Raw genomic sequence first — 14,531 nt, 5'->3', positions numbered from 1 at the left:
GCTTACATTAGGTTAGCCAACATATCGGGAGTAATTGGGAGAAAGAGAGAGGGAGAACAGAATCTGGCAAATCTCTTGCTACGCAGAGATTTCTTTGTGTGTAATTTGTTATCTTGCAGTTATGTAGCATGAGGAATGGACAGTGATTAGTAGGAGGCTATCTGGAAAGAAAGGAAGATGGAGAGCAATTCTCGCAGAGCCAAATGTTTTCAGAGTTTGAGCATGGAAGATCATTTCAGCTGCAGATCATTGCGTAGATTGGAATGGGATGGATGAGAGCAGCAGAAATAAAGAAAAGTGGGAGGACGTTAGCTTTTTGTTATTTAAATGTTGGACAAAGTGATAACTCCTCACACACTTTGCAAGTTTTATGGGAGTAGAAAAGAATAGTGAGCAGTCAAAGATGACCCTGAACCTGAGTGACAGAGATGATAACAAAGTTGGGGAAAAACAGGATGGTGGAGGACCTAGGCAGGTGGAGATTAGAAATTCAGTTTTTAACATGTTTATCTTGCATGTGACTTATGAGGAGTTCTGTAACACAGGTAATTATGCAATTTTGGACAGAGGGTGAGAGGAGAGATGGAGATGGAGATCTGAAAGGCTGACCTTTGTAAAGATGGTATTTAACACCATGACAGCAAATGATCTCACCTAAGCGGAGTGGGGAGTGGGGGTGAGTATAGGAGGAGAAAGTCAGAGGTCCAAGGGCAGATCCTCAGAGGCAAATCTCTAGCCTAGATTAGAAAAGTACAGCAGTGAATTGATTGACTTTCTCATTCTGTTTCTGTAATATAGAATGCTTGTTTATTTCTCTTGATTTTACTCAGAGCTTGAAAATCCCTTCCAGTGTAGTTACACTTCACTTTTAGCCCTCAAATTAATTTTCAGTCATTGAACAATATTCTTCCCATGTGGGTAAATGTTGTAGATGCATTAGAACAGAAGAGGGTATTCAATAACAACAAACCCTTTTTGTTATTCTGTGTGCATGTAACTTAACTGAATGTTATGCAGCCTTCTGTGTGCAGATTCTCATTTTTCTGCACTGTGTGTCTGGAGTGTACACTGAAGTCTTCCTTCCCCACTGTTGTACCGAGAAAGCAGTAAGTGGAACTTCTGAAAAAGAGAGAAGCAGTTAGGATGTTGGACAGAAAGCCCCAGAGCTTGGTGTATTAATACAAAGTGTTAAAATGGCATTGAGGCTCAGATAGAAAATGGCAGAAGTAAGTAAACTGCAGAATTGTAATTCTGATGCTCTCTCCTTTACTTACTTGTTTTGCTTAGGTATGGTATCCAGCAGTACACAGGACTGATTTGTTTTGCCTTTGATATCATACTGCATTTAGTACAATATGCAGCAGTATGAACTCCATTCTGATGTCTGTTGCAAGAAGAGATCAAACCAAGAGTGGAGTGACAGCCTAGTCTGAATTTCCTGGCTTTTCTATGTCTCAGAGTGACTATTTTCTTGTCTAACTCCTTTCGGTATCTCAGTAATTATTGCCTTCATAAGATAAACTTTGTGAACTAAAATCCTGCCAAGAATGTTGTTATTCTGCCTTTCAGCTTGCTTCCCTGTGCCTTATTTAAAGCCCATGGCTATGGTTATACTACCATGCTTCCAAGTCATTGTTGGAAGAGATTTCCCAACAACACTTCTGTCTACAGAGTGCACCCACACACAAAAGCCAATTGGAAGAGCACTTCACTCTGTCAACAGAGCGATTGGACTGCCTGGCCACTCTCTTGACAAAACTGGCACTTGGAAGCACAGCAGACAGGGTTGCCCATTGTTCTGGATGCCCTGTCTGTCATGAGAAGGCCCCCCCAGAGCATCCACACAGCTTTTTTTTGACAGAACCTGTCAACAGCAGCATTATGCCTCATGGCTGAGAGGCAGAACTCTGCTGGTGGAAGTGCTGAGTTGTGGTGACAAACTGTTGACACAACACATTTTGTGTGTGATGTTCCACCGGTTTTGTCAGCAAAATGGGTTTTGTCAGCAAAACTTGCTAGTGTAACCATAGCCATAATGTGACTTCAGAAATGCCTCAGAGCTCATTCAAGTTCCCTGGGATTGGGTGAACCAAATCTGAAAAGAAAGCTGATCTGTTGCTGGAGGTCTGGTACTCAGAAATCTGAGTTATAGTCTCAGCTAAACTTCCTCTGCCAGATTTTCACTAGTACTAAGGATCCTTTGCAAGCCAGCTTTGGAGTGCTTCAATTCACGATCTCTAAAATGTGGGTTAACAGTACTGACCTATTTCAGTTAGGAAGTAGGGAGAGAAGACTTTCTTTTTTCAAAATATTAAAAATACCTTCCCTCTAAGGGAGACAATATTATAGAAGTGCCAAAGTTCTGTTGTTGTTAACTTGATTAATCCCTGAGGTCCCACAATGTGTGGGGGAAGAGAGTGAGGGAGAAGTGCTTTGTAGAAGCAGGAAACAGTGAGAGATGATTATAACAAAGGCAGCAACAGATTTTTAAAACTAACTTCATTAATCAGGGTGTTAAGGGGAGATATTAGGTTTTACTAGAGCATAAGGGTCTTTCCTTTTGAAATCTTACCCCAGTTTTATCTTTTTTGGGGAGAGGTAGGGGATACAAGGCTCTCTCCATGCCCATATGTGGCTTGGCTGAGGTCTGTGCATATATAACTATACTACTGTCAGCCTCTCTCTCATTTATAATTATTTGGTGACAGTTGTGATGCCTTCCTTGTTGTCTGAGGCCCTTAGGACCTAACACATTTCAGGGCCAGGCCGAAAGGGATGCAAGTTATAGATTGTTGGTCCAGCCTACTCTGTTCCCATCTGACTTACTTGCTTGATGTGGGAAATATGGGGTGTGCAGGTGTTTGGGTGGAGCAGGATGGAGGGACTGGACACCCTTGCAAGGCTATGAGAGTCAGGGCACCCATGAGCCCTTAAACTGCACAGCAAGAAACTAGGGACAAGTGACTATCATCTCTATATTCTCTTCCTGATTGTAAGCATGTCAGATCTGTTGTCATGCTGAAATTCAGCATGGTTCCTTAGAAATGCAATGGGCAATGCCTCCTATGTCAGAGATTTATTTTTAACCACCAGCAGAGGAAGAGTTAAATGTATCAGAGAAATTAGCCTTGCACTGAAGCACATCAGCTTTTTACATTTTCGTCATGAATGTGGGGAAAAATCCCAAGTTCCAGCACATACTTGGGAACAAGAGCAATATTTTATTATTAGTGCTGAAAGTAACATTAATGTAAGCATGGAAAGATCTCTGGCATATAGTGTAGTCAAACATTTTTGTATTTCCCATTTGCCTGTGAGCTATTTTGACTACACCACTTTTCTCTTTCTTCTTCCTACCTTGCATATGAGCATATGCCCTATACCCCTGCCTTGACACTTCTGTGAGCAGAAGAAGGTCCCTCTGTTCTGTACTGCTGTGTCAGCAAACCAGCACCATGGTCTTTCCTGCATTTTTTCCATCAGGGTATTTCTGATCACTTGCTGTGATAAGATAGCTTTGCAGCCCATACCCTTATTTTTGAGCCCTTAAAACAACAACTACAACAACAACCCCTGAGCCTCACTCTTGTTTGGCTTCCACAAGAAGAAAAACATGTTTTCTTTTGCACTTTGCAGATCTCAGTCAGTCGTGGATCCTGCGGTGCAGAAACGCCTGGATAAAAATGAGGAGGAAAACATGCAGCCTCTGCTTTCCCTGGACTAACAGTTCCTGAGCATTAAATGTGAATTGGGGTGGAAGGTACTGCTTTTCAGCAACAAGCAAACCAGTGGAAAGGCCATGTACCAGCTGGAATTCTATTTATTCATGTTAATGTAGCATAATGTAATCAGGCAGCAGGTTATGCTAGTCTGCTTGAAATATGGGTGTCTTGGATTAAAAAAAAATTATTCTGTAAGTGCCAACTTGTTTGTAAATATAATATAATCTTCCACTTTGAATTTGTAAGTTATGCTAGGCAAGTAATATGGAGAAGTGACTATTCAAATGCACTGTAAAATAGAACACACATACACACAGAGAAACAAAAATGTCATTGATTAGGTTTTGTCTTTTCTGCAGGAAGCCATCTTGCAGCTGTCATTTTGTCCCTCTCATACTCACACAGCATTCAAAGATAAAGAGAATATAAGAACTTGGAGACATGAAAAACCACACTGGTTACAATATATATGAATTTATTTTACCAGTAAACTTGTGGTTTCGGGTAGTGACTTGGGATAAGTCATACAGTGTGGGGGGAAAGAAGTAACAGAAGAGCAAGGAACAAATTCCTCTCCTGCCTTGTTGTATGGGTGTGTGGATTTGTGAGCTTTTCTTTTGTTAAGTTTACAAGTGAAGTTTGGGGTGTGGAAGTTGCTTGGCTCATTCACCTAAACTGGGCTTTACAGGGTGTGCCATATTGGAGTTATATATTACATATATCACGTTCACTTCAAGGATTTTTCCAAAACCTTCTCCTCTTGGAGTGAAAAAATACTCATCTCAAAACAATGTGATAACTATAATTTTGAACTGCAGCAGCAAGCTCAGGGTTAATTATGAAATCCTGTGCAATGGGTGGCTGAATACTTATATATTTTTACCAAACAAACATATCAAGTGGCATTGTTAGACAAGTATATTTAATCAAGGGTTTATAAAATAGAACATACCTATTCAATGTACTTAGAGATATAGATTGTATATTGAGACAGCGTGATCATTAACATAGTAGAATCTTATGTACAGCATCCCACTTCAAGCAGGGATTAATACAAATGAGGCATAATCAAGGTACTCAGTGTAGACATTAAAGACATTTTTGTTTTGTTTGTGGTGTAATTGTTTGGACTAAACATGTGCCATATTGCAGAAATACTCTTACCTCATAAGAGTGACTTGTTTTAATATGGACTGAATAGAGCCAGCTGAAATTTGGAGATTGTATGATCACATCTGTTGTGATCACATGCATATGCATCAAGATAGGAATGTGGCCCTGAAATTGCCTGGACATCATCATTGGATTAACATGGCAATCAGACAAGGATGGGAAAACACAGGAAAGCCAAGACAATACTGTTGAAAAATAGAGGTACTTTAGGGACATATTAGAATAAGTTACATATTTTTATTTGATCCCTAATAGCTGGGAAGGACCTTGGGTTCCCTTAAAAATGACATATTTAGGCATCTGTGATCCAAGGGAGATCTCCACTTTGTCAGTGATAACTTTTCTTATGTAAAACACAAATATACTGTTTATAGGTAAGCTATCATTTCCAATGGTGGCTATAGAGAGAAGCATTAATGTACAATTTCAAGTAAGAAACCCAGCAGGAGAGCTATACTTTTCAGAATTAAGTTATACATAAGGTTACAGCAATGTTGGTGTTGTCAGATGGGGTTCTGCCTCATTCAAAGTGGCACTTTCTCTTTTTACCTAGTAACCACCATAAGTCACCTGACCAGCAAAAGCAAAGCAGAGATATATCTTTAGTACTTTCTCATTGATGGATCAGTAAGACAGCTGAGCGGTAGATGTCTATATTTAGTGCCTCAACATGTGATTATATTTCAAAAACAAATCATTGTATTTCTGCAACAAACTATGCCCTGAGAATATAGTTATGAAAGGAACAATATACAGGGCCTGAATTTCAAAGCTGTTGAGCCCTGGCAGTTCTAACAGAAGTCTGTAGGAACTGTAGATACTCATGCCTTTGAAATCCACCCCTCCAAGATTTTATAGTAATTCTCCTTTCCAATGGTAGAAATAAACATATCTTTTGACTGTGATGCTTTAAAAGACTTTGAAACTAAGTTATGAATTCTGTGCTATTACTTTTTCTATCATGATGGCCATGTCTACACTAGTCCCAAACTTTGAAATGGCCATGCAAATGGCCATTTCGAAGTTTGTGAATGAAGTGCTGAAATGCATATTCAGCGCTTCATCAGCATGCGGGCGGCCACGGCACTTCGAAATTGACGCGCCTCGCCGCCGCACGTCTCGTCCCGACGGGGCTCCTTTTCGAAAGGACCCCGCCTACTTCGAAGTCCCCTTATTTCCATGAGCTGATGGGAATAAGGGAACTTTGAAGTAGGTGGGGTCCTTTCGAAAAGGAGCCCTGTCTGGATGAGCCACGCGGTAGCGAGGCGCGTCAATTTCAAAGTGCCGTGGCCGCCCTCATGCTAACGAAGCGCTGAATATGCATTTCAGCGCTTCATTAGTAAACTTTGAAATGGCCATTTGCGTGGCCATTTCGAAGTTTGGGGCTAGTGTAGACGTAGCCGATCAGTGTTATACCTGCTATATAGCCAACTTACACCTCAAGGGCTTATAAAGATGCCATATTTGGATGTGTGCTGTACGTACCAGGCACTCGAGGACTGTAGGATGGTATGTTCACATCAGTCCTGATGTTGAAATCCTTACTCAGGCAAATTTCTCAAAATAGACATTTTGCCTGCATATGGGTTTCATAGTTTTGCACAGAAGTTAATGTTCCCTGTCTAAGCACAACTAAGGAGAGGGATGGTTCAAAACTTGTTGGAAGTTTAGCAGAGACATTGCCAAATCTTGGTTTAAGACAGTGTAACTCTGTTGATTTTTAAGGTGCAGTAAAGTGCAGAACCATTATATTTTGTTAAATCTAGGAATGAAATCATTTGCCTCTTAAATCTTTGTGAAGCTTCTTAGTAGAAAATACGTATGTAACCTTAAGAAATTTCTATATACCAACTGACTGATTTGTGGGTTTTTTTAATTCTTTAGAGGATGGACTTAATTGCAATTTGTGTAACGTACCTAGTCTAGTCCTTACTTTAATGAGTATTTATAGAATTTTTGCAAAAAGAGAAAGTTGGATATGTTAGGGTGTTTACATACTGGAGTCCTCATTCTTTTGCCAAGAAAAAAGCTAAGTGCTCCATGAAAGGGTCTCACTACAGAAGAACTTAACTTCAATGCATTTTGTTTGGAGTTTATCTAGTAGAAGCAGTTCCATGTTGCCACAGCGGCAACAATTCCTGACACTGAATGAGAATCGGACAGTGAATAAGAAACCAACCAACCAACCAAACAGTAACAACAACAAACCCAGTCATTTCACTTAACTTGTCACCATCTAGAGCATCAGTTCCCAAACATTTCCTGGTAGTGGAACACTTGGATGTCACGATGCTCTCCGCAGAACACTTCATCTTTTTTACATGGCACTAACTATGAGGGGTTGAGCTGTGGCTGTGCAGGGCTGGGAGGTTTCAGCCGGGGCTGCGGGGGGGCTGGGAGGTTTGAGTGTTGCTGTGGGGGTTGAGCCATGGCCACTTGAGGTCGGGTGGCTTGAGCTGGGGCCAGACGGTTGAGCTGTGGCCGCATGTGGCCAGGGGGTTCAGCTGCAGCCATGCAATGCTGGGGGATTGAGCTGGGGCTGGTGGTGTTAGCGGTGGAGGTTGAGCCACGACCGCATGGGGCTGGCGATTTTGAGCTGGGGTCGGGGAGGTTGAGCTGCAGTTGTGCAGGGCTGGGGGTTTGACCCACAGCCACGTACAGGGTCGGGGGGGTTGAGCTGCAGCCTTGTGGGGCTGTGAGGTTTGAGCCAGGGCCGCGGGGGTGTTAAGCTGCAGCCGCATGGGCCTGGGGTGTTTGAGCCTGGGCTTTGGGGGTTTGAGCTGCAGCCACATAGGGGATTGGGGGAGGGTTGAGCCACAGCTGCGCAGGTCTGGGGGATTTGAGCCAGGGCCTGGGGGGTTAAGTTGCAGCCACATGAGGCCAGGGGTTTTGAGCTGGGGCTGGAGGGTTTGAGCTGCAGCTATGGGGGGACAGGGGGTTTGAGCTGGGGCTCGGAGATTTGAGCCATGGCTGCACAGGGCCAGGAGGTTTCAGCCATGGCTCCACAGGGCCAGGAGGTTTGAACTGGGGCTGGGTGGGGGTTGAGTTGTGGCCACGCAGGGCTGGGGAGTGGGATTAAGCTGGGGCTGGGGGTTGAGCCATGGTTTACTGTAGGTCTGAGGCAGTGGTGAGCAAAACTGTAAAACTGAGCAAAGTGCATACCAAAATTTATTTTTTTCCCTGAGACTGGGGAAGAGACTGCCGCTACTCAATTTCATTGGCAGAACACTTTGCAGTAGCTCACAGAAAACCAGTGTTCTGCCGGAACATAGTTTGGGAACTGCTGATCTAGAAAGATGGAGTTTCTCGCTTTCACTTCTTTTGGAAATTATTCTTTAGCAAAAAGAAAGCTAATTTTATCTAATTGTAATGTTAATTTGTAATAGCTGAAATTTGGACTGAAAAACTATCTTCATTATTATGGAAGACAGACGACTCATTCTTGTAGGCTATGTCTACACTAGCCAAAAACTTCAAAATTGCCATGCAGATGGCCATTTCGAAGTTTACTAATGAAGCGCTGAAATACATATTTAGCGCCTCATTAGCATGCGGGTGGCCGCAGCACTTCAAAATTGACGTGGCTCATCCAGACAGGGCTCCTTTTCAAAAGGACCCCGGCTACTTCGAAGTCCCCTTGTTCCCATCTGCTCATGGGAATAAGGGGACTTCGAAGTAGGCGGGGTCCTTTCGAAAAGGAGCCCCGTCTGGATGAGCCGCGCGGTGGCGAGCCGCATCAATTTCGAAGTGCCGCGGTCGCCCACATGCTAATGAGGCGCTGAATATGTATTTCAGTGCTTCATTAGTAAATTTCGAAGTGGCCATTTGCATGGTCATTTTGAAATTTTTGGCTAGTGTAGACAGGGCCGTACTGTATCATTAATGCCTCAGTTATGTAGTTTCAAACATAGGTTGGAATCTTGAGTTCCTGCTTTTGTTTGTTTGGGCAGTATTAATCCTTCAGTTTTCAAGTGCTGTAGTAGTTCACTTAAATGTCAGAAAAATATTTAATGGAAAAGGAATTAGATGCTGTATTAAATCCAGGTGACTAAGCAGTTAAGTGAAGATAAAAGTTTAAAAATTACAGTTACAGGTCTTAAGCAGACTCTAATAATTCCTTTTAAATCGGGTCTCTGTTTCCAACTGATTCTTGCGAAGTATTAGAAATTAATGGAACCTTATCTGCTCAAAAGGCCTAAGCCAGCATCCAAAGATGTCAATAGAGATCTTTCTGTTCACTTCACGGAGCATTGCATCAGGTCACAGTAACCTCTTATAAATACCAAAATTTACATTGGACTCTCAGACCCAAAAGTGATTACATGAAACATGTTTTTTATCTCTGATACATCCCAGGAGGAGTGTAAGTTCCATGTACAATATAAAAAAGTATTGTTTTAGACTCCAATCTGCCTCTTCACAAAAGGAAACCATTGTTTCAGTTCAATCAAGTCAGCACACTGAGGGAAATACATACTTTTGTAGTATGCATCTGAAAGCATTGCTTTTCCTTAGCACTGCACAAGGAGGAATGTCCTGTTTGTGCTGCTGAATCAAAAGCTCACCAAATTCTAAGTAGAGCACTAGATAACATTGTATGTTTCATTTTCTGAGAGTATTCTAACTTAAGCCTGTACTGTAATAGTGACTACAACATTTTCCAAACCTTCTGAAAACCATTATGTCAAATGTGTGGGGAACACTAAAAAAGCAAGATCATCTGACTGCACGTCATCTTCTGCTCTGTTGGTTTTGGCACACCTCAAGATGTCAGGAAAGGGTAGGTAGGTTTTGGGAAGCAGGAGAAGAAATGACCTCAACTCAGGTGTCAGGTGGATGTGATTTTCCTTTTAAAACAAAAGCATCTTTAGTTGCTTTGTTGAGAATGATTTGTTGGGATGTTGTCAGCGTTGGCTAGATGGCCGTAAGGTAGATATCAATGTGAAGGATAAGGGAGAAGCACGCATGGGATTAGCATTGAGAAGTTACTTCACTTCAGGGCTTCTAGTCAGAAATCACAGGAATGTAATGTAATCTTGTTATGATACAAAAGTATTCACATCATCCTGCTTATCATATTGCACTGGCAGCTTAGCCTGCATTTTTGTGGTAAGGAGAACAGTGGGTTTCATCGGATCTCAAAGGCAATACACAGGAAAGGAGATAGTTTTGCCTATTTTTCATATAAACAGGCGTTGGTTATGAAAGTTAAACATGTAACTTTCCTCAGAAGAGGCATATATAAGCTGCGTCTACACGTGCACGCTACTTTGAAGTAGCGGCACCAACTTCGACGTTAGGCGGCGAGACGTCGAAGTCGCTAACCTCATGAGGAGATAGGAATAGCGCCCTACTTTGACGTTCAACGTCGAAGTAGGGACCGTGTAGACGATCCGCGTCCCGCAACGTCGAAATTGCTGGGTCCTCCATGGCGGCCATCAGCTGGGGGGTTGAGAGATGCTCTCTCTCCAGCCCCTGCGGGGCTCTATGGTCACCGTGGGCAGCAGCCCTTAGCCCAGGGCTTCTGGCTGCTTCTGCGGCAGCTGGGGATCTATGCTGCAGGCACAGGGTCTGCAACCAGTTGTCAGCTCTGTGTATCTTGTGTTGTTTAGTGCAAGTGTGTCTGGGAGGGGCCCTTTAAGGGAGCGGCTGGCTGTTGAGTCCGCCCTGTGACCCTGTCTGCAGCTGTGCCTGGCATCCCTGTTTCGATGTGTGCTACTTTGACGTGTAGACGTTCCCTCGCTGCGCCTATTTTGATGTTGGGCTGAGCAACGTCGAAGTTGAACATCGACGTTGCTGGCCCTGGAGGACGTGTAGACGTTATTCATCGGAATAGATTATTTCGATGTCGCAACATCGAAATAAGCTATTTCGATGTTGGCTGCACGTGTAGACGTAGCCATATTGTATTAAGAGGTGGTAGGAATAACATTTTTGCTGTGTTTAGCTTACATCAATATATGAGAGCATGTAATTTAAACTAACCTTTTCTTTTTTTGCAAAAACTGTCAGATGATTAAATCACAAGCATGTCCAAGATTTCCTTAGAAATTCACCAAACATGCTACCTTGAAAGCCTTACAAACCAGAAATGATCTGCATTCCAAAATTGCTTTGTCAATTAGGCATAAATATATACACTTGCTACTTCAGAAATGAAGAAAACATTTCCCATACACTGTTGCGGCCCTGACCCTGGATTGCCTTGAAAACCTGTAACAGGACTGTAACTGGGATTTATATTTAGTGTACATATTAACTTTGAGTCCAGTTTTCATATGTTAATTCTCGAGGACATGTTCTTATCAGTTTCTGATTTCCTGACCAATTTTTCCACGTGAAGTTTTAAAACCAAAACCCAACGTTGGTCTCTATTGGATTATCATCACACAGCCCTGCGTACAATTTTGTCATTTTTATCTTTTCTGTGGCATGCCAACTGTTGATGTAAGGTTGAATCACAGCTCACAAACTCTCACTATTTTTAACTTCATGCTTCATTGACACTTGCTCCTTGTGCACAAAGTGGTTAAATATATACCAAATGATGTTTTGGAGAAAAATAATGGAATAAAGTTTCCACACCAGCATTCAGAATCATTGTCTATTGTGGTGGCTTTCCACTCGTATGAACAACTTGCCATTTGAATTGTTATTGCTGACTTGAGAGGAACAGAACAATTACAAACAAGCATGGGAATTCTGAAAAGTAAGTTCATGGATGCAGGGAAATTTGACTTGATTTTTTATAGCACAGCACAACAAAATGGTTTAAAATGATGCCAAGATATTTTGCCCAAAAGAGTCCTTCTGCTAAGCCAACTATTTGTTTGACCCAATGACTAGGAGGGCATATAATTGCTGTATTTCTTTGGTGCCAAAACATCAAAAAGTCCATGAGCCAGGAAGATTCAGTACTGGTTATTCACCAAAAGACTTATCCAAACAGTTATGAGAAACTATTTGCTGTTAATACAGCAGATAATAGTAAAGGGACACATTTGAACGGAAAGCAAATGACAATAGAACTAGGAGGCCTGTTTTGGTGTGGAAAAGCTGTTAGATTTCCAAAAAGTAGTTGCTCTGCCATGAGCAATAGTCAGTATTGACCAAGGGCAAGGATTTCAAATTGGTCTTTTGGTTAATAATAAATTAAAGAGAAATAGCATCAGAGAGGATAAAGATAATAAAAAGGATAAAATATATGTATTCAAATTAAAATAGAAGCAGCCCCAAAATTATCGCAAGATCAATGTCAAAGTGTTGTAAGAAACTTTTGGTCTCTGAAAGATTATCATTTCCAAGAAATATAATGTAGCTTTTCTTGTAGCTTTTGCCTTTTCTTCTGGACAAGCAGAGTTCCTTTCTTTTGTGGTACTGATGGAGTCAGCTGAAGCTTCAGAAGATGGCTTTAATTAATACAGGATGAACATCTCTAATCCAGAACTCTCACATCTGGCAAACTCCATTATCTGGCATGATTTTAGTTAGCTGGACAATCACTTATGGGTGTGACCAAGTTTCCCATGATCCTGTAAAGTATGTTTCCAGCCACCAGTTCTGGTTTTCAGTGTTCTGTGCTGTTATTTAGCTGTAATTTACCCATAAACGTCTTCTAAGAGCCAAATAATCAGTGGACGTGTTGGTAATGTGCTAGAAAATATTGACCTCCCATCGTCTGGTACCAGTCAGGTCCAAGCGTGCTGGATGAGGAAGGTTTAACCTGTGGTAGAATGTATGACACTATGTTTCAATGACTGATAGCCCGTAAATGCTATGTGATGGCTACAGGGTTCACAATTGCAAAGGGTGTTTATGTTAATTCTGTCAAGGGGTAAATTCCCACTTCCTGAAGACCCTAGGAGCCCTGGAACCCAATTCTGTATTCATTCCTTTCTCAAGCATTTAAGCTTGGCATCTCCTATCTCAGTTACCATATAGAGTAAATGAACTCTTTGACGTGACTTTTATGGGCCAGGAGACAGGTCCATCAGTGACTAAGCTCCAGCTACCTGGAGGAGTAAGTATTTTGCCTTTTTTGTTGGACAGACCCATTTCAGATGTCATGAGGGTGAGGAGGAGGCAAGGAGACAAAATGCTATTAAGAAAAAAAAGACGAGCCTGCAACAGCCTGAACCTTCCTTTCACTTAATACCGTACACATCAGTAGTCAGGAGGGAGGGGAAATGTTTTCTCCTTACTCCAATGCAATATCTTATATTTAACCTTGACCCATATGCTTGTCTGAATCTATTTTTATCTCATTTCTCCTCTCTCTGCTGGAATATTTCCCAGCAGGTTCTGCAGTTATTTGTAGCAGGGCAAACAACCTGGTCTGAAATTTACTTGTAGTGGAACAAGAAGCTGGTGCTGCAGACCCCTTTTCACCAGTTCTTCCGGGTAGGGGAAGAAGAGACATGTTTTGCAGTTCCTTGCCACAGGGCTTACTTTGTCTGGGTTGGTCCTTCTGTAGTAGCAGATGATAGTCCAGCCTGTTTGAAAATCAATATCTGGATTTTTACTGTTTAAAAGGCTGCAATTATATATTGTTTGGGAATTATCCTTAAACACTTAGAAAGATTCTTCTGCTCTCAGGAAACTATAGTTGATTTGTTTCCTGTAGTAAGCAGTTCCACAAGTAAAGTTAATGGAGCTTGAAAGGAATAGTTTTTTGGTTTTTTTTTAATCAGTAAATATAGGTAAACACTGATTTTACTGTACACACAGATTAAAAATATTTCAACTGATCACTGAAAATTACAAATAGGCAAAACAAGAAAAAATGTCTCTTGAGAACTTATTTAGGAATAAAGTCCAGTGATTTTAGGTGCCTATTTTGGACTTGTTACAAATGGATTAGGAAATGGATAGTAAAAAGGTACTTTTTTGTATATTTTGACATATGATATTGACAATTTGTGTTTTAATAGGTTATAAAGCGTCAAAATATCAAATATCAACACTTCTTGTAATGAAATAATTGTTTTACCTATCCAGGGTCCCACAATTATGAAAAAAAGTATTTGATACAAATCTTTAAAAATAAACATCTATATTATCCATCAAAATTATTTTTAAAAAACTGGGTTCTGCCAGAAATAATGATTGTAATTAATGGACTATGGTCACCCAGATTCCACATGACTTAAGGGAGCACTAACAACTTTGAACATCACAATTTGGTCTGTAAAGCTATTACCTGTTACTATTGCAAGTGACGCCAATGATTATTGTAACTGAAAAATGAGCTTTTCCTCTTCCTGCTACCTTCAGCTTTATTTGCTTTGTAATTTTGACAACACTTCCTGTATAATCACCTTCACTGTTTTGCCATATATGTGGTTTTCCATCAGCTTTTTGTGAGCCTGTCACATAGGAAAAGGGGGAAATATATATTTTAAATACGAAAGCTTTTGCAAAACCACAAAAATTAGCAAGGAGATTCAGACACAGTTTTAACACCTACAGTGGCTACTCCTCTTGCAGCTGACTAGATTTCAATTTGATGGCACCTCTTTTAAATTGGTTCTTCTCCCGTTTTTTTTCTTTCTGTAGACCATCTTGTAAAAGAGATCCTGCCATTTTCCCCCCAAGGCTGTAACTTTTGTCCATCTTGCCCCCTTCCCATCCCTGTAT

At 41.3% G+C, this 14,531-nt stretch overlaps 1 protein-coding gene across 1 annotated transcript in view; it reads left to right on the top strand.

The window, feature by feature from the left end:
- The window catches only part of CLVS2 (clavesin 2), a 75,777-nt gene extending 69,858 nt beyond the window's left edge, over positions 1–5,919 (top strand). The window contains exon 5 of the mRNA XM_074990648.1: positions 3,637–5,919. Coding sequence (XP_074846749.1) covers positions 3,637–3,724 — 88 coding nt within the window. The 3' untranslated portion in view covers positions 3,725–5,919. The remainder of the gene's footprint in view (positions 1–3,636) is intronic.
- The last annotated feature ends 8,612 nt before the right edge of the window (positions 5,920–14,531 follow it).

This window comes from Carettochelys insculpta, chromosome 3 (genome assembly GCF_033958435.1).
Source record: "Carettochelys insculpta isolate YL-2023 chromosome 3, ASM3395843v1, whole genome shotgun sequence".
NCBI lineage: Eukaryota > Metazoa > Chordata > Testudines > Carettochelyidae > Carettochelys > Carettochelys insculpta.
Note: the sequence above shows the minus strand (reverse complement) of the source record. Positions and strands in the feature narration are given on the sequence as shown.